The sequence below is a fragment of the Patella vulgata genome, chromosome 1 (assembly GCF_932274485.2).
Source record: "Patella vulgata chromosome 1, xgPatVulg1.2, whole genome shotgun sequence".
In the NCBI taxonomy this organism is placed as follows: Eukaryota; Metazoa; Mollusca; class Gastropoda; family Patellidae; genus Patella; species Patella vulgata.
In genome coordinates this window covers 5,434,935-5,456,543 of record NC_065879.2, presented here as the reverse complement: position 1 = coordinate 5,456,543, position 21,609 = coordinate 5,434,935, and the positions used below count along the sequence as shown (strand labels likewise).

Genomic DNA, 21,609 nt, shown 5'->3' with positions numbered 1-21,609 from the left:
AAATATCATTTTCAACTTCAAATCCAAACGTTTGAAGATAGCTATTCCATGGGGGAACAGAAAAACAAGGGAGGTAATTGTGTTATTATTTCCGGGATCAAAGGGTTTTTAAGTGAGAGAATAATACCTATGATCGTATAATAGTGAGTTGACAACCTATTGAGCAAAAGACATAGAAATAATTATGTTTTGACTTTCTTAGAAAATATGAAATTATCGCTTTAATAAAGATCAACTCGTATAATCTGCTATATTAATGCAGTTTTGGGAGAATAACGTTATATCTGATGCAAATGATGGTAAAGGACTAGGCCTTTGAGTAAAGAGATTCTTTCCCAAAATGTGATTATGTGTACTGCTGCATCATAATGTGTAATGTTTAATCATAATAGGACTATGTGTATAATAATAATAATAATGATAATAATAATAATAATGACTTTATTTTCTGAGGGAACATATTTAGTACATATCATAATGGGACTATGTTTACTGCTGTATCATAATGTGTAATGTTTAATCATAATAGGACTATGTGTATCATAGGACTATGTGTATCATAATAGGACTCTGAGTATCATAATAGGACTACGTGCACTGCTGTATCATAATAGGACTATGTGTATCATAATAGGGCTCTGGGTATCATAATAGGACTACGTGCACTGCTGTATCATAATAGGACTATGTGTATCATAATAGGACTATGTGTATCATAATATGACTCTGAGTATCATAATAGGACTACGTGCACTGCTGTATCATAATAGGACTATGTTTATCATAATAGGACTATGTGTATCATAATAGGATTCTGAGTATCATAATAGGACTACGTGTACTGCTGTATCATAATAGGACTATGTGTATCATAATAGGACTATATGTGTATCATAATAGGACTATGAGTATCATAATAGGACTATGTGTATCATAACAGGACTATGTGTATCATAATAGGACTATGTGTATCATAATAAGACTATGTGTATCATAATAGGACTATGTGTATCATAATGTGTAATGTTCAGTCATAATACGACTATATCTAATATTTAATCCCAATGAGGCGGGGGGTGGAGGGTTAACGTACGCTCGACACGAACAAACTTATTTCGGAACGAACATATGGTTCAAATTTATTTCAATAATTAGCTTGTCGTAAAGGGTATTTAACAGTCTGGGGAAACCGGTGTATCCGGAAAACCCCACGAGAATGGACAGGCGACCATACTCCTTGTCAATTACAAGCTGGAAATTGAATCCATGAAAGACCTTATGACGTAAAGAGCACGCGTTAGATCGTTAGTTTCGTTTGTCCAGTACCGTTGATGAGATAACAATCTATGCTACATCTTCCAAATTGTTTTTACTATTATAACATGGACTCTCAGCTCTTTATCTAAATCTTACATAATGCGTCTTTAATGTTTGAGTAAGTGATTATTATACTTATAAACCGCTTGAAATCCTCTTCGTCCCTTTCCATTCAGAATAATTTATTGAAAGTTTAAACAAAACCTAGACTTGAACTCATCGTCATATTTGGAGTTCCCTTCTAAATATTGACTCAACCAGAAACTTATAGTATAAGAGAGAGAGAGAGAGGGGGGGGGGGCGTCCACTCGACACAAACCAGGTCATTTCGGAACGAACATGGTTCAATTTTATTAAAATTATTCGCTTGGACGTAGGGGGTCTCTAGCAGTGGGAGGAACCCGATGGACCCTGAGAAAACCCACGAGATTGGACAGGCAACCCCATACTCCTTGTCGCGTACAACCGGGGAATCGAAACCACGCCACCTTGACTCAATGACAGACCTTATGATACAGCACGCACGCGTTAACCATCCGACCCCACCCCTCCCCATTATAGTATAGAAATACTAGCAGGATACCCGGCTTTGTTCGGGGGTCATAACTCCGAAACCGGAAGTGGTAGACTAACGCCACCTGGCCTATGTTACTCCCCGGTCCGAGCTACCCCGATACCCCAAATTTCAGACTCGGGGCAGACCTAGTGTAGCCGCCAACCCCGAACAGACCGGCTTCGCTCGGGGGCCATAACTCCGAAACCGGAAGTGGTAGACTAACGCCACCTGGCCTATGTTACTCCCCGGTCCGAGCTACCCCTATACCCCAAATTTCAGACTCGGGGCACATGTAGCCGCCAACCCCGAACAGACAGACTTCGCTCGGAGGTCATAACTCCGAAACCGGAAGTGGTAGACTAACGCCACCTGGCCTATGTTACTCCCCGGTCCAAGCTACCCCTATACCCAAAATTTCAGACACGGGGCAGACCTAGTGTAGCCGCCAATCCCGAACAGACCGGCTTCGCTCGGGGGTCATAACTCCGAAACCAGAAGTGGTAGACTAACGCCACCTGGCCTATGTTACTCCCCGGTCCGAGCTACCCCTATACCCCAAATTTCAGACACGGGGCAGACCTAGTGTAGCCGCCAATCCCGAACAGACCGGCTTCGCTCGGGGGTCATAACTCCGAAACCAGAAGTGGTAGACTAACGCCACCTGGCCTATGTTACTCCCCGGTCCGAGTTACCCCTATACCCCAAATTTCAGACTCGGGGCAGACCTAGTGTAGCCGCCAACCCCGAACAGACAGATTTCGCTCGGGGGTCATAACTCCGAAACCGGAAATGGTACACTAACGCCACCTGGCCTAGTTACTCACCGGTCCGAGCTACCCCTATACCCAATTTTCAGACTCGGGGCAGACCTAGTGTAGCCGCCAACCCCGAACAGACCGGCTTCGCTCGGGGGTCATAACGCCGAAACCGGAAGTGGTAGACTAACGCCACCTGGTCTATGTTACTCCCCGGTCCGAGCTACCCCTATACCCAAAATTTCAGACTCGGGACAGTTTTCAGCAGCCAACCCCGAACAGACTGACTTCGCTCGGGGGTCATAACTCCGAAGCCGGAAGTGGTAGACTAACGCCACCTGGCCTATGTGACTCACCCGTCTGAGCTACCCATATACCCCAAATTTCAGACTCGGGGCAGACCTAGTGTAGCCGCCTACCCCGAACAGACCGGCATCGCTCGGGGGTCATTACTCCGAAACCGGAAGTGGTAGACTAACGCCACCTGGCCTATGTTACTCCCCGGTCCGAGTTACCCCTATACCCCAAATTTCAGACTCGGGGCAGACCTAGTGTAGCCGCCAACCCCGAACAGACAGACAGACAGACAGACAAACGACAGTCACAAATATATATATAGATAAGACATAGAGGATATTTGTCGTTTTGTCGTGAATAACATATTTTATTTCATCTCTAAGCAAGAAAACTTATATTTTCACGAGTGAAAATATAAACGTTTTCTTGCTTAGAGATGAAATAAAATATGTTATTCACGACAAAACGACAAATGTTCTATTTATTTTATGATTTTACAATCATTTTAGGTAAAAACAACATGGACTACTTTAGCCAGTGGAATAACACTTTTATTTCACTGATAAAACGCGGTATTCCACTACTGATCATAAAATAAATATTATAATTAATATGAATTAAATTTTCTTTTCTAAATTGCATACTTGAAATAACCAGTGGCCGGTTGCCCACAATGAGTTAACGGGTCGCGTTATATGTAACTAAGGGAAAAGGTCTTTTGCTGGAAGCCCCGTTAACTTTAACATTGTTAACATGCCGTAAGGCTCCGTTATCGGTTTAACAATGACATTAGTAGACTGTCAGTCGAAGTTTGTCCTATACAATACCAATGTAGTTTTCTATAGAATTCTATAGAACATTTTAGAGAGTTGGGTGGGTGGGGTGGGTCTATCTCATTTTCTATAGAATGAAATTCTATACTACAGAATTTTGGGGAGCCCAAAATATTGTACAGTTTATGTAGTACAAATCCTATAATTTTTCCTACAGATTTATGGTAAAATTTCTATAGGAAAATATTATAGAATTCTGTAGATTTTGTTATAATGTTCTCTGTAGGATATATTACAGTAATCATTTTGTCTTTAACAGACTGCACAGTTGCCCTACTTTCTTCAGTTTATTCTATACTAACTTCTATTGTTAATACTGAGAACGTGCCCTTATCTTGTTTTTGCCGATTTGACGCAACCCTTGGGTTAATTGTCACTAGTTCTCATAATGTTACCTAATAATAAGAAGAGGTTGTTAACACATGATGTCTTTAACGTCTTCAAGATATAATACTGATGATACAAATGAAAATGAAATGGAATGGGGTTTTTAACGTCCTACTGTTCTGCTCCTATACTGGGCTAATGAAAATATGTAGATGAGCAGAGGGGGAGGGGGTCGACCCCCCAACCCCCCCCCCTCTGGATCCGCCCCTGGAACCATCATTAATACTTCGTACAACAGTATCATTATTGATGATAATTAGCACGCGGCTATTGTATCAATTATACTGTTATTTACGAGTATGTACTTTATGCATTACTATTTAAAACAAAATACATTTAAAATGTCTAAAACCTTAAATCAGCATAATATTTAGCTGGACATAAGCTAACAATATAAATTTTCATGAAAGATATAATCAGCGTACTACAGCTGACGATTATAATGAAAATGAGATATATTGAACATACGAATTAATAATGTTATATATCGAGGTTACAGAGTAATTATTGATTCGTATAATAAATAGGGGGTTGGGTGGCCGAATGGTTAGCACGTGCGTGCTGTATCATAAAGCCTGTCATTGAGTCAACTGGTGTGGTTTCGAATCCCCGGTTGTACGTGACAAGGAGTAGGGTCGCCTGTCCAACCTCGTGGGTTTTCTCCGGGTCCTCCGGTTTCCTCCCACTGCTAAAGGCCCCTACTCGCAAGCGAATTATTGAAATAAAAAAATAAACCGTATGTTAGTCCCGAAATGACCTAGTTTGTGTCGAGTGGACGTTAAACTCCATTTCTCTCTCTCTCTCTCGTATAATAAATAATATGCAATATACTCCCCACTTGGAAGGGGGTAAATATAATGGGAAATATTAAGTGGTGGTGGTGGCCATAGGATGGATTGTGTGCGGAGGGGGGGGGGGTATCCGCTCCATTACTGCAGCTTTGGATGAGTTGTAAAAACGAACAAATGAATATATTTATTATTTATTCTGCAAGTTTATCATTAAATATCTCGAGCGCTCGGTTCAGTATCTCAAGCGCTAGACATAATTATCTCGAGCGCTCGACTTAACTATCTCGAGCGCTTGACTTAGTATATCAAGCGTTCGACTTAGTATCTCGAGCGCTAAATCAGGGTCCTAAATCAGCCACCGTAGGGGACCATTAATGCGTTATGCTAGAGCCAAAAGTCGCATATTACTATTAGCATACATGTGCGCTGAGATTTTGAATGGAAAGATAGATCGACCGCGCCATATCATCGGTTAACGATAAAATGGACGTCCCTCAATAAAAGGACTGACAATTCAGTAATAAAACAGATGGACATATGGTTGTCGGGACAATTTTAGTCCCATTCGCTACGAATTGGGTGAATTAGGAGGCCCATAGCAACTCCTTAAAAAAAATGTAAAATTCTGGCGTCTCCAATATAAACGAATTGGGGGGCCCCTAGCAACTCCTTTAAAAAAATGTAAAATTCTGGCGTCTCCAATATAAATATAAAGAGCTGATTAAAACATGAATCAAAGAAATTAATGATGAGTTGTGTAGCACTTAATGTGTTTAAACAATAGCCTACACGTACGGGACTGTAATTAATTAACGGCAAAGAAAACACCCATGAATTAATAGCCTTCAAGATTAGCGAATTAGGATATAATAAGACAATACAATGTCGGTTAAATTAAAAGATAATCTGTGTAGTCTAAGCCCGCATTAAATAGTCATTGTTTTAGTTGTCTTGTTTAGACAGCATCTATTACCTCTACATTGTAACTAATCAGTGATTATCGTCAAGCAAAATATTGCGCCGAAATAAATTCGTTTCGTTTCTGAAAGCCAAACGTTCTATTTTTTTAATTTACCTTTAGTCGATCGTTGCGCCACCTTTCAGTCAATGCCGATTGTTGAAAGTCGTAAACATGAGTGGAACTGTTAGCAAAGTTGATATGTCTCTAGGTAAAGTATATTGGTGAAATTTAATTTCTTAATTTGACGAACAGAAATGTTTGAAAGCTTCTATTATATAGCTATTTGGTGGTATAAAAATAATGAATTTCGACGGAAGATTTCTTGAGTTTTTACTACGTTTTAGTTAAACTTTTACTGCAGATTTACATACATACGTGAATGTAAAAAGTTATTGACTAATTTGGTGACGGTGTGGCAGATAAGAAGAAAGTAATATGAGTACTAAGAACGTGGCAACACCTGTTACACACCTTCTTTCTCATGTGGACATGAAGTGATATAAAGGGGCACTGGCATATAGTAAATACTTCCCCAAAAAGTAACAAATAGGCTACAAATTCTCTTTCCTATTTCTAATTTAGTAATACTAGCCTAATAGTAATAATAATAAATATAGGCCCTGTGTAATGAAGTTATTGATCCCAGTCAGATATAAATTTTGGGCTTTAATAGTGGCAAATAAAGTATTTTTTTTAATATTTACTTCCTTATTCAATGTACGTAGAAGATGGATCCATAGATTTACCCAAAACAACCCAAAACACCTTTAATTACCGTACCGGTACCCAAAACACACTGTATTTGAATAAAACAACACATTTTTATTGTATAGATGATTAATATTCCCAAAACTAAACACAATTTATTTAATAGTTCAGAATAAAAAAAAAGCAAATAAATGAAGATAAAATTACCCAAGAAAGCCAACTCCTATTTTAGTATTGTTATCGACATAGAAATATTTCTATGGTTACCGGTTGCGTAGTACTGTAGGTTCAAGATTTGGTTTTCGCTGTATGTTTCTGATGAAATGTGATGTTTTGATTTCTAAAAGAAATTTTATCATTATATGAAACAGCCTCGTTTGAAACGGTTTGTGAATGAAACAATCCGAACCTAATAACATTAACAATAAGAGTTGTCCTCCTTGCTTTGATCTTCCATTTACTTCGGTTTGATTTTATCAGAACAGTTAAAAGAGAGTTAAGTTTAGGGATATAACGTCCTACTGTTCTGCTCCTAATGAAGACGGGCATACGCCATACAGTGTGCTATGAGGGAAATTTTGCCCGGGCAGCGGCGCTACGGCCTACTCTTATATCGAATTCCAACTGCCAAGGGATCTTTTACGTGCACGCCAATGTGTACACAGGACCTCGGTTTTTCATCCCATCCGAACGACTATTTTGGGGAACATGTAATTAAAGATGTTCTGGTTTATTATGGGTAAATTTATGGACCACGTAGAAAATCCGTGTAGAAAATACAACCAGTTCCCAATTAAACGTATGCCAAAATTAAACCTTATTAACTCACATTGCATTTGATATTCATCCTTATATATTTACTGTGCAGTGATCCATACTTCCTCATGCATGACATAACACACTGTATGGTATATATATATATACACCTGTCACGCATGCTACAGTATGAAGGAAATAATTCCATGCGTGATAAAATAGGCTATTTTTGCCTGTCGTGTACATGTAATATAAATTAAAAGTAAATGTAGGGCCTACGATTGAAATTTGAAATTGTAGCAAACATTGCACATGTACATGAGCCATACACGACAACTTGATTGGGTCAATTTGACTCAATCAATGAGACACTACTTACCATTATGCTATTTGTCTCCCTTGGAAAAGTTGTGTTTCTTTAGAACCCCTGGTTATTGCGGATTGACAGAGGATTACAGAAAACATGACAGTTACATGTACATGTAGTACAAATTCAAGTTGCTGTGTGCAAGGTAAAAATGTTGTGCCATAAAGAACATGCAAATCTAAAAGAAATTTGTGTGCACCGATCTCTCAAAAAATTTGCTCATGGGAGCACCTGCCATACTCTGCGGACTCTGACGTCAGGTGTTCAATCCTTGCATAGTGCCGCTGTCTGGGCAAAATTTCCCTCATAGCCCACTATATGGCGTATGTTTGTCTTCATTAACCCAGTTCGGAGCAGAACAGTAGGAAGTTAAACCCTGTTTCATTTCATTTATACATGTAGTATAAATTATACATGCATGTAAGTCATTCAAAGCATCTGGCTCTTTCTCAATTTAATGTTTGCACAGATTCCATCTTTGTTACATGGTGCATGCTAGAGTCTTGTAGAAGTAGAGAATTGTAAAGTTGGATAGATTTAACCATTCATTCAGTGTATTTGAAAGTCCAAATTGATAATCTTTTTCAATTTTTTTCAGATGACATCATCAAACTTAATAAACGAACAAAATTGGGTAAAAGCCCGCTGAACAGACAGGTACAAATATTTCCAAAACTATAATTTACTAATTATTATAGGCCCATGGCTAGCGGAGCAAGGGGGTTCAGCCCAACCAATGTCACTGGGCGTTATGGGGTGCCCATACTGATATGGGCATGTTGGTTGTTGGCTTTGTATCGCGTCCAATGGAAAGGGTGCTGTTCGGCGGTGGGGAGCCAGCTGCCAGTGTTTAAAATTTACGTCAGTCCATCGGCTCGGCGCGTTAAATAACCCCCTTTGTCCCCCTGCTGGCTACGGGCCTGGTTTATAAAATATCAATAATTTATAGAACATTGGGAGAGTTCCCGCGACAAAAAGAGCTGCATATACATGTGGATCTTTGGCAACATATTGTAACTTCTACTCGATTAGTGGTATTGGATGGCCGAATGGTTAGCATGTGCACGCTACATCATACAGGTCTGCCACTGAGTCAACTGCCCAACCTCGTGAGTTTTCTTTGTCCTCTGGGTTCCTCCCACTGCTAAAGACCCATACATGTACGTGCATGCAAATTATTGAAATAAAATTGAACCATATCTTAGTCCCGAAATGACCTATTTTGTGGGGGGGGGGGGGTTGGATGGCTGAATGGTTAGCGCGCGCTGTACCATAAAGTCTGTCATTGAGTCAACTGGCGTGGTTTCGAATCCCCGGGCGTACGTGGCAAGGAGTAGGGTCGCCTGTCCAACCTCGTGGGTTTTCTCCGGGTCCTCCTGTTTCCTCCCACTGCTAAAGACCCCTACGCGCAAGCAAATTATTAAAATAAAATTTAAAAAAAAAACCATATGTTAGTCCCGAAATGACCTAGTTTGTGTCGAGTGGACGTTAAACCCCATTTTTTTTCTCTCTCTCTCTCTCTCTCTCTCTCTCTCTCTCTCTCTCTCTCTCACCTATTTTGTGTTCTCACTTTCTCTCTCAGTCTACTCGATTAAAATATGTAGTATGTAGTTCTGAACGGCATACATTGTACATTGTACATTGAAAAAATAGCCAACTGAAAACTCAACTCAACTGAATTTTCTAAAGTTATTGTCACAGAAAGTAAATTTTACTGTAATTCAGAATCGAGTTAAACATTAGATTATTTTTTAGGGCTTTAAATTGATGTATCGTCAATCTCACATGCATTGTTATCTGTATGAGAATATAAACGACTGTTAACAATGCATGTGCATCCGACCTATTTTATGATAACTTTAGAAATTGTTAATAAATATTCACTGAAAAGATGTTTTAAAGGCTCAATACCACTCTTGTTGTAACTGAATAATATGTCCTAATCTTTATTCTGGTCAACAAATTGTACATGTACTATTTTACAATATTCCAATTAATTGATGATAAAAATTTCATCTTAACAAACCTAATTTAAAAAATTGGAAAAATTCAACTAAATGAATTGAAAAGTCTAACGTAATCCTTTTCAAATGTGACTTGGATTTAAAAATATTTTCGAACCCTTTGGACAAGTAAAATAGGATTTAATGGATAATTTACACAACAGGTGGGACACTAACACATCTAGTACTTAGAATAAGGCTATTTTTTTTGATTTTCTGGAGCTGTCAAGCCAGCAAGAGAGTTATTGTCCCTTTAACAGTGATTAGAGTCAATTTCAACATTGTAACATTGGTCTACATGATAAATACGGTATTTTAGAAATGTACATTTAGCAGTTTCTTATTATAAATTAAATTGTTTGTTGCTGATTGGGGGGGTTGGACGGTCGAATGGATAGCATGTGTGCGTTGTATCATAAGGTCTGTCATTGAGTCAACTGGCGTAGTTTCGATTCCCTGGTTGTATGTGGCAAGGAGTAGGGTCGTCTGTCCTACCTCATGGGGTACTCCGGTTTCCCCTACGTTCAAGCGAATTACAATGTACTGAAATAAAATTGAACCATGTGTTAGTCCTGAAATGACCTAGTTTGTGTTGAGTAGAGTTAAACCTCTCTCTCTCTTTCTCTCTCTCTTGTTGGTGATGTTGGTGTAAATATTATAGTAGGCCTATTTATTAGATGAAGCGTGGCTGATTAATTTTGATAATGAGTGTCCAATTTACAAGTACAATGTATTTAATTTCCTGACCACTTTTCAAAAATTAATCATTATACATCATTAATCAATTGTTTATTTTTTAACAGTGGTCGAGAAATTAAACGCTTTTAAATTGGACACTCATTATCAAAATTGAATGGTCAGCTTTAAACTGGACACAAGTACAAATAATATGATTTTTCGTGATTTTAAATGATTTTTAAGAATTTTTAAACAAAGATTTGATATTGAATGAATGTGAAAGAAATTAGTGCTAGATACACAAGATTAAATGATACCTGGGTTACAGTGCATAGAGTGTAACATATATATTATATTTTGTAGGGTAAAGGGGGTGCGTCCAGATCAGATGGGACAAAGAGAAACCAGAGAACTGGTGGATTTAATCGCGTGGGTGGATACCAAGGCAAAGGAAACGTAAATAAAAATAGAACAAATAATTCTTTCACGAAAAATCGACTACAAAAGAAACGACAAGATGCATTGAAGAAACTACGGGAAGCTAAGCAAGCACTTGCATTAATTGATAGCAAGAAAAACTTCACGAATAAAAGACAAGGATTACAGGTAATTGTGTGACCTTAAGCTTACTTTATGCAAGAGGTAAATCTGCCTATTGCAGGTCTTTCTTTAGGCCTCTAATATTATATAAACTATTAATTAGACATTTATTAACATGAAAAGACTTTAATCAACTCTCGATGCCATCTTATGTGTCAGATTTTCACTGGATTTGAATCCAATCTGCAGCTCAGTGCTCATTGATGATTATATCCAAAAATAGATAATCGAGACTTTAGTAATGATGAGCAAGGCTGGGCTTAAAATTCAATCACTAATTATCTCGGTTCAGAATGGATCAATTTGACTGAAATTTTCAGCATATTCTCTTTACATTATCAAGTTTTCAACTATTATAGTGAGAACTGCTAGCTCTTTATCTTATCGTCCATAATGTATCTTTATATAAAATGATCGTTGTCATCTCAATCTGTTTGTTGATTTACAATTCATTGTGACATCTCTCAGGGCTTGTTCATTGGGTAATGAATAACATATATAATTCATAAGTTATCTCTCTGTTTGCAATTTAAAAAATGAGAAAAAAGCTCCTGTATAAAACTTTTCTTAATTATAATGCAAGAGTAATTCTACATTTTCTTGAATTAAGGAGCGCCAAATTGTATTTATGCTATTAATAAAATGGGTGACATGCCTTGTCCATAGTATACAACTCTATAAAACCAATCAATCCCCGGTTAAATGTGACAAAGAGCAGGGTCGCCTGTCCAACCTCGAGGTTTTCTCCGGGTGTTCCGGTTTCCTCCCACTGCTAAAGACCCCTATGTGCAAGCGAATTATTGAAATAAAATTAAACCATATGTTAGTCCCGAAATGACCTAGTTGTGCCGAGAGGAAGTTAAACGTCATTTCTCTCTCTCTCTCTCTCTCTCTCTCTCTCTCTTTCCGGTATGCAAAATAACCGTTGGGTCAGATTTAGTTACGGTCATTTTCCATAGCCCTAGGTCCTGTCGGCATATACGGCCGATGTGGAACCCATGGTCCATACTTTATAGCTGAGTCTTGTTATTTTCAGAATCAACAACAGAAACGTCCCAGAATAAACAGGAATTATGGCAGTACTCTATCGCTAACTCAACTTTCTCCACAACAGAATGTTAGACAAGGAATGAAACGTAACTTCACAAGTTCTCAATCATTAAACCAGACTCAACAACAAAACAAAAGAAACAGAATGAAACGTAACTTCTCTAGTTCTTTATCTCTTAACCAGGGTCGACAACAAAATTCACAGGGAAATACTAATAGACCTCGAATAAACAGGAATTACGGAAGTAATTTATCGTTAACACAGTTAGGCAATACAGGAAAGAAACTGAATAACAGACGGAATCAGTAAGTAAATGCTTTTAATTGTAACGCCAGATTTTGCAGAATGTGACTTTAAAATTTTGAAGCTTTAAAATTTGTTTAAGAGTTTCTTTATATTCTTACATATCCTGGAAATATAAGGCATCTATATCTTGCCAAAAATTCGCTAATGAAGGCGAGACTTATAATAAAAGAAACCGTAATGAACGCGAGACTTATAATAAAAGATACACTAATGAACGCGAGACTTATAATAAAAGATACACTAATGAACGCGAGACTTATAATAAAAGATACACTAATGAAGGCGAGACTTATAATAAAAGATACACTAATGAACGTGAGACTTATAATAAAAGAAACCCTAATGAACGCGAGATTTATAATAAAAGAAACCCTAATGAACGTGAGATTTATAATAAAAGATACACTAATGAACGCGAGACTTATAATAAAAGATACACTAATGAAGGCGAGACTTACAATAAAAGATACACTAATGAACGCGAGACTTATAATAAAAGATACACTAATGAACGCGAGACCTTCTAATAAAAGATACACTAATGAAGGCGAGACTTACAATAAAAGATACACTAATGAACGCAAGACTTATAATAAAAGATACACTAATGAACGCGAGACTTATAATAAAAGATACACTAATGAAGGTGAGACTTACAATAAAAGATACACTAATGAAGGCGAGACTTATAATAAAAGATACACTAATGAAGGTGAGACTTATAATAAACGATACACTAATGAACGCGAGACTTACAATAAACGATACACTAATGAACGCGAGACTTATAATAAAAGATACGCTAATGAACGCGAGATTTATAATAAAAGATATGCTAATGAAGACGGGACTTGTAATAAAAGATAAGTACTATTTTACCTGAAGAATCAAACAAGAACGTGATGTTTTTTTAAGGAAAAAATAATTGGGTCATGCTTCCTACGTAGTCAAATATACACACCGTCTATCGTGAACTAAAATGATTTGTTGTATTATTAATTAATAAAATCGAGATTATCAGTTATTAAATGTGGAATACGATATAATTCCCTAGAGTGATTCCCTAGCGTGATCGGCACCTATATGTCAATAATAGATGTCAGAATGGTTTGTGTGGTAATGATACAACATCAAAGCGATAGCGTCACGCCTGTCAACAGTTGCAATCACGTGACATTCTCCCACCATATCTATAACTAGAATTGAAACTAAAACTATCTATTGTGAATTTATGTGTTTGTAATGCATTAGGTATTTACCGAGTCCTTTTGAACAGATATAAGCAACTCCTCCGATTTCTACTGATAGGCCACTTATCGGCCGATTACAGGTGTAGAAACCAATTATTGGTCCATCACTATAGAGACGATATAATCAGTAACTATTAAATTATTTCAGGTGGAATAATAGAAATAATCAATCATATGATGACAGTCTAACAGTTAGTGTATCTAATGCTAGTCCACGGTAAGAATACATGTACATCAAAAAACATAAAGGGGGGGGGGGGATGGTCGAATGGTTAGGATTAGAGTTGTCTGTCCATCTTCGTGGGTTTTCTCCAGGTCCTCCGGTTTCCTCCCACTGCTAAAGAGCCCTACGTGCAAGCGAATTATTGAAGTAAGATTAAACTATATGTTAGTCCCAAAATGACCTAGTTTGTGTCGAGTGGACGTTAAACACCATTTCTCCCTCTCGCTCTCAAAAAAGATAAAATAAAATCCCATTCTCCATATCGTGAAGGGGGGTTGGATGGCTGAATCATACAGTCTGTCATTGAGTCGACTGGTGTGGTTTCGAATCCCCGGTTGTACGTGGCAAGGAGTAGGGTCGCCTGTCCAACCTCGTGGCTTTTCTCCGGGTCCTCCGGTTTCCTCCCACTGCTAAAGACCCCTACGTGCAAGCGAATTATATAAATAAAATTAAACCATATGTTAGTCCCGAAATGACCTAGTTTATGTCGAGTGGACGTTAAACCCCATTTCTCTCTCTCTCTCCATATCGTGAATAAACAAATACAGAACATGATGGTAGCTGAACGCTGTTTTTAATCTCTGAGTCATTGAGGATACTTGATTGAATGTTCTGGAATTATATTCTCTCAATTCCAAAAATAGTAACAATGGAGTGAAAAGGGGTATTTCAGACCACAATGCATGTGTCGACCGAAAAATATCTCAACCAACCATGCAGCCGAAACATATTTTTTGTGAATATTTACGTCACGATTCTACTCATACCACCTCCAGTGTCGGGACTGACAGAACTGTAACACGACTGAATTCTGCGCCACTCGATTGCGATTCTGTCAATTCAGGACGTTCTGGACTGAAATCGATCATCCCTATTATGTTCGTGTAGGTACCGGTACATTAAAGTGTTAACCTGTCCTTTCAGTCACTTATATGGAGTTATCTCTCTTGGTTATTTCAATTTTCAGCTTAGCAGTTTATTTTCTATATAAATAAAATCAAAGTGGGTGTGTGTATGTTAGTCGCCACACTCCACCACACATTAACCGGTATGACCCCGTGAATGTTTTAGGCCATTGAAATTGGTCCAGAGGCGAATTTGTCTCCTGACAAATTTGGGCCCCGGGCAAAACCGAGTATCCTGCTAAAAATAGATTATGATATGTCTTTTATTTTACAGAAAAAGACAAAACAGAAATAGAAAACAGAAACAGTCTTTTGTAAGTATATAAATAATTAAGTAATTGTTTCTTTTTTGATAAAATGAAGGTGCTTTTAATTTCCTGTGGTTCACAAGATATAATCATTTGGTACAAAGACCTGGTAATAAAATAACTAGTAAAAGTGGCACAGTCTAAATAATGAACTTGGTGTTGGTGTGTAATTGACTTGGTGTTGGTGTGTAATTAACTAGGTGTTGGTGTGTAATTAACTTGGTTTGTAATTGACTTAGTGTTTGTGTGTAATTGTAATTAACTTGGTGTGTGTTGCTTGATGAAGTACTTTGATTTTATATTTATCTGTAGTCTTCTCTGCATTTGGCTGTTCTAAACAAAATAATGATAACCGTAAGCCATCATTTGAAGGAAATATCTCCTTTTTTTATAAAAAAAAAAACCCAACCTGGAGTGCCTATTTGCTGGAATAAGTTTGAATTATAGCTGTATTCTTCCCCTCTTGTTAATTAATTATGAAAATGTTGTTCTGTTCTTGATTAGTTTATGAGATAAGTTAATTTCAATACGGAAGAACAAAAATGAATAGATTATCTTAAATACAGGGTTGATAAACAAACATGAGTAAATTGTCTTTAAATGTACTGATTGTTATTTTGAATCGTTTGAAAACTTATTAACCTCTACATCGTATGTCACTGCAAAAGTGGTTTAATTCGATCGTCTGCAGATGATATGATTAGGCCAGCTCCACCTGTAATAGTTTGATAAAATCTTTCGATGGGCTTCCTTTTAATTCGGGGGGGGGGGGGGGGCAAATAGTTAGCGTGTACGCGTTGTATCTTAAGATTTGTCATTGAGTCAGCTGACGTTTCAATACCCTGTTCCCTGGTTGGGCGTGACAAGGAGTAGGTTCGCCTGTCCATCCTCATGGTTTTTCTCTGGGTCCTCTGGTTTCCTTTCGCAGTTAAAAACCCCTATGCCAGGCAAATTATTGACATAAAACTGAACCATGTGTTAGTCCCAAAATGATCTAGTTTGTGTCGAGTGGATGTTAAACCCCATTACTATCTCTCTCTCTCTAAATCTCTAAATATTATGCCCAACAGAACAGAGAAAGTTAACAATTATCTTTTAAAGATGTTTACTGATTCTGTTTTGCAGAATATCACTGTTAAACCTGAGAAACATCAAAACTATGAATTTGATATTAATACTTTCGCCAGTTTAGGGGTATGTAGATATAGTCTACATGATTCTCGGAAACCCATCATCTTTAAAAGTACCGTACATAAATTGTTTAAGTGAGAATAACATTTCGCTGAAATAAATCATTCAAGTAACTTGTAATCTAAAGAACATGTTAGTTGTATTAATACCAGGTACAATTTTTATACACCCACATTGACATTTACAATGTAGCTGCTGTGTGCGTATGTTTAGTTGCCTGGCAACCTATCTTTATTGGATGTATAATTACTACATTTATTACTGTTTAACGTTTTGACAAGGATACAAATATGTACTGCTACCACATGGGGCAAATGACCTAGATTGTGTCAGTGGAGTTAAACCCCACTTTTCTCTCTCTCTCTTTCTGTTTTTGTCAACTGGCGGGGTTTCGATTCCCCGGTTGTACGTGACAAGGACTAGGTTCGTCTGTCCAACCTCGTGGGTTTCCTCCGGTTTTCTCCCACTGCTAAAGACCCCTACAGGCAAGTGAATTATTGAACCCCTTTTCTCTCTCTCTTTCTCTCTTTCTGTTTTTATCAAACAAAGGATACAAATATTCGCTGCTACAGGGTGAGGCAAATGATGATAAAGTTTAGTTTATCCTTGTTGAAATATGACATAGTAATGAATTCATGGTGTATCAATAAAAGATTGTACCAGGTGCCATTATGTTTTCTCATTCTGATTTTCACCACACGTACATACATACAAGTATAGCTCTTTACAGTCAAGATTTTCGTTTTTTAAAAATAAGTCTTGATATATGTATTGGATACTATCACAGGAAAACCATGTAAATTTTTACCAGCAACATTTAATATATAGAATCCATGTGCGTGATGAACCTAGAAGTTTTAAGTGCTAGGGAGAAGTGATGGGTTTTCGGGAATGATTCTGATAATGTTAGTGTTGGTTCCTGATATTTCATATTGTACAGTTTGTGACATATTGAGTTTGTTTCTATTTCTTGCATGTTCTATTAATCCACAATTTTATTAAAATACAGATCTATATTTCGTTTTGTTTTTTATACTTTCGATGGCCTCTTCTACATGGAGATCTGACCAGTTGTACTGTAAGGTCGCGTCAGGGGTTGTACGAGTGACTTTTGACCCTATGATGTCAGACATTGATTAATCAATCATCGTTGACGTTTCTAGTGGTTTACCCACAGTTCCATGCATTGCACGCCAAGAAGTCGCCATAACAAATAGTTTCATTGGCTAATCCCTCATGCAGATCCTGGTTTTGTATAAACAAATAAAAATGAAATTTTGAATTATAAAATACAAAACGAAATAGAATCTGTGTTTTGATCAGATTGATTGATCCATATAACAGAATGGAACAGCATACATGTATGTTCACATTTTTTACATTTATTGATATTTATTCTTATCTGAATTTGACACATTTTACTTATAATACACTTGCACCCTTTTGTTTTGGCATGCTTTTTCCACAATGTTATTTTATTGATTACTAAAGGTCATTTTTAGCTAAGGGGACTTTTTGGCGTATGAGGGCCATTGATGGAAAGGAAGATGATTAATAAAATGTGCTTATTGAACAGCTGTCTTTACATCAGTGCTGTAACTTTATTATTACGATATGTTCCCGGCATTGCCTTATAATACATGTATGTACAGTTTGAAGGCGTTGCTTTTTGAAACCATGCAGTGTGACAAGGTGTAGGGCTTAGAATTCAATCGCTAAATTCTCAGTTCAGAGTGGATCAATTTGACTGGAATTATCAGCAAATTCCCTTTACATTATCTAGTTTTAAAACTATTACAGTGAGAATTGCAAGCTCTTTATCTAATCTCCCATAATGTATCCTTAAATTTGATTTGGATACTAGAGAAATATAAACAATATTGATGAGCAAGAAATTCTCACATTTGTTTCATGAAATGGAGTTCACCGTCTTCTGCTCAGTATGTGACTCAATGTTTTCTCTATTTTCAGACAGAGGTTTCTCTGAACGAACGATTTGGTGGAACAAGAAATAATAACAAAAATAAATTTACTGGAAGACAAGTTTTCTTTTGAGATTTTCCTCACTTAAAAGTTTTAAGTGAAGGAATGGACTTAATATATTAAATACAGTGTAAACAGGCAGCAGTCCAGTTTTAAATTTATGTTAACAGAACTTGTTAGCAAAGTAATGCGATCATTAACTTTATTGTGCCTTGGAGCAAATCAAGCATTTAAAACAAATATATTTAAAAGATCTGAAAAGACTAAAAATCATGTCTTCTAGAGAGGTTTTCATATGCTCATATTGAAATGTGTTTGTATATATATATAGTTGTAACTCCTGTCTGAGACTGGACAACCAGCTATGGCACTGCATTACATTGATCATCCAGTCTTTTATTAGAAATTTACATAGTTATTTTATATAGAAGATTATTGAAATGAAAGAAGAATGTTTTGGAACTAAAAATTAAATTGTGTGCTCTGGAGATTTTTTATACATCCATTTTGTATGCTTATATTGTCGTCGACCATGTTCATCGTCCAAAATTTCTTGTGTTCAACGCTCTTAATGACACTCTTATCACCCGATGTTTTAAAAATTTCTTGTCGTTTGTAAAAACATGTGAACACTCTAAAAAACAAAAGTTATTATTAGATTTGCTTGTAATGTGTTCAGTGAAAGGAAGAATCCTATTGAATTTTAATGATATCTCTATCTAAAGTTCATATTCATGATATTAATTTAATCGATTATGAACAATGTATGTTCATGTATATATGTTATGTTATGTTAGATAAACATTTTAAATATTTTTTACTGCTCACACTGTAATCTGTGTATTATTTAATCTTGTGTATCTAGCATTAATTTCTTTTTCATTCATTCAATATCAAATCTTTGTTTAAAAATCATTTAAAATCAACCAAAATCAACTAATTTGTACTTGTGTCCAGTTTAAAACTGACCATTCAATTTTGATAATAAGTGTTTAATTTCTCAAATTGATTAATAATGTATAATGATTAATTTTTGAACAGTGGTCAAGAAATTAAATACTTGTAAATTGAACACTCTTTATCAAAATTGAATGCTCAGCTTTAAACTGGACACAAGTACAAATTAGATGATTTTATATTGTTTTTTCGAGTTTTTAAACAAATATTTGATACATGTATTAAAGGAATGTGAAAGACATTAGTGCTAGATACACAAGATTAAATGATACCCAGATTACAGTGTTAAAGACTCAATACCACTCTTGTTGTAACTGAATAATATGTCCCAGTCTTTATTCTGGTCAACAAATTGTACTATTTTACAATATTCCAATTAATTGACGATACAAATTTCATCTTAACACACCTAATTTAAAAAATTTGAAAAATTCAACATAATGGTTTGAAACGTCTAACGTAAACCTTTTCAAATGTGACTTGGATTTAAAAATATTTTCGAACCCTCTGGACAAGTAAAATAGGATGTAATGGATAATTTACACAACAGGTAGGACACTTAAACATCTAATACTTAGAATAAGGCTATTATTTATTTTCTGGAGCTGTCAAGCCAGCAAGAGTGTTATTGTCCCTATCTCATATTTCTATTATGTGTATATTTTATATCATAATATTTTTCATCCGAAAGGTGGAGTCTTAGAATGAAAATTGAGTTTTAATGGGGCTTTTATTTTTTTATTCAAACCTTCATTTTAATCTCAATTTCCTAATTAGGAATAATTATCTTCCGTTTCATACAGATGGATGCATACTGTCGTCACTCCGTCCTTAAGTTTCATACAGGTGGATGCATACTGTCGTCACTCTATCTGTCCGTCCTTACGTTTATTTACAATTCTTTTAAACGCTTTACGGATTGTTTCTTTATAAATTGTCGAATATGGTGGGACTGTTTGCCATTGCATTTACTTTAGGATAAGTTATTGGCCTTGTCATCAAACCTTTGTAAACACATTGTTTCTGAAATTAAGTTAAAATCTCACTGCATGATTTTATCGCAATAAGAATCTGTCGCAAACTACAATATTTTTAAATATGAATCTCTAATAGGAATATTAGTCTAAAAATGGTTCAGTTCCACTCAGTATTTACAGATATGATGATATGAAATTTCTTCTATCTATGCTGCTTGCTATATAATAAGTCCTCGACCATTTTGTAGTGGGTGAACAGATTGATAGGCCTATTTTAAATCCAATTGAATCTGAGCCAGGATGATATTTAAGGTTTTCTTAATAATATATTAAAGATACATTATGTAAGATTTAGATAAAGAGCTGGCCATTCTTACTATAATAGTTCGAAAATAGATATTGCAAAATTAATTTAATGAAAATTTCATTCAAATGGCTTCATTGCGGGCAAATATATTAGCTTTTGAAAGTTTGGCATGATGTATGCATTAATTGCAACCATGGCACTGGTTGTTCGAAGCTTAGCCTCGCTTCACTATTTTTAGATTAAATCAAAATATGGCTGAACCGCTCTAATCTACTTAATATCGGAGATATCTGATGCCATCTAGAGTTGGTTATGGTTTGGATAGGTTAATTAATGTCTAATTAATAATTTAGATAACATTTCAGGCCTAAAGAAAGACCTGCAATAGTCAGATTTAGCTCTTGTATAATGTATGTTTAAACAACCAGAGTACATACGTGTATTAGCGAAAAATGGAAATGAGCCATTTTAATGCTCGTCAGAAATTGTATCCTGACGTTCTTGCTGCTGGGTGTATATTATATATTATTCCTTGTTAATACTTCACATGAAATTAAGAGTGCTGTGTTTACATAATTAATAGATTCTCAGATAATGTCTACTTTTTTTTTTTTGATACAAGGTATGATTTTGTTTAAAAAGTTATACATATGTTGAAAGTACATGTATTTATATCATTTTTTTTTATTTGTGTTAGAGTTATGTCATGTAGGAAATATCAGACAGATCTTATATTCATTTTATGTTTTTCTAGGGTCTAGGGCAAAACCCTACTTTCATTTTATCATTAAATAAATTATCTAAATTTTGTTTTATTTTATTTGGTGGGTCTTATCCACAGGGTGATCACGGTGGGTAAGGCGCTGGCTCACTAGCCTGTAGGTCGGGTGTTCGATCCCTGCATTGGCCGAGAAAGTCTATCCAGATTTTCCGGCGTGGTTTCCCCATGTCAGTGATGCAGGACGGAGGGCCTGACAAGGACAGCTGTCTAGTCGTTCGGATGGAACGAAAACCCGAGGTCCCGTGTACACATTGGCGTGCACGTAAAAGATCCCTCGGCAGTTGGAATTTGATATAAGAGTAGGCCGTAGCGCCGCTCTCCGGGCAAAATTTCACTCATAGCACACTGTATGGCGTATGCC

At 36.4% G+C, this 21,609-nt stretch overlaps 1 protein-coding gene across 2 annotated transcripts; it reads left to right on the top strand.

The window, feature by feature from the left end:
- The first annotated feature begins 6,022 nt into the window (after positions 1 to 6,022).
- Positions 6,023 to 21,276, top strand: LOC126815486 (GATA zinc finger domain-containing protein 14). 2 transcript variants are annotated; one of them, XM_050541161.1, is made up of 8 exons: positions 6,029 to 6,105; positions 8,327 to 8,385; positions 10,773 to 11,015; positions 12,046 to 12,365; positions 13,765 to 13,833; positions 15,019 to 15,058; positions 16,178 to 16,246; positions 18,215 to 21,276. In XM_050541161.1, the coding sequence occupies exons 1-8, from the start codon at positions 6,069 to 6,071 to the stop codon at positions 18,296 to 18,298; spliced, it is 921 nt and encodes a 306-aa protein (XP_050397118.1). In that variant the 5' UTR covers positions 6,029 to 6,068; the 3' UTR covers positions 18,299 to 21,276. The 2 variants fall into 2 exon arrangements, 1 of the variants encoding a protein (XP_050397118.1); XR_007677937.1 differs by lacking the exon at positions 16,178 to 16,246 and having other exon boundaries at positions 6,023 to 6,105.
- Positions 21,277 to 21,609: the final 333 nt, after the last annotated feature.

What these genes read in the sequence shown, in the direction of transcription:
- LOC126815486 (XM_050541161.1), top strand. Translation starts at nt 6,069, where the DNA reads ATGAGTGGAACTGTTAGCAAAGTTGATATGTCTCTAG. An exon ending in CAAAGTTGATATGTCTCTAG is followed by an intron (nt 6,106 to 8,326) that starts GTAAAGTATATT and finishes AATTTTTTTCAG; the next exon opens with ATGACATCATCAAACTTAAT. An exon ending in ATAAAAGACAAGGATTACAG is followed by an intron (nt 11,016 to 12,045) that starts GTAATTGTGTGA and finishes TGTTATTTTCAG; the next exon opens with AATCAACAACAGAAACGTCC.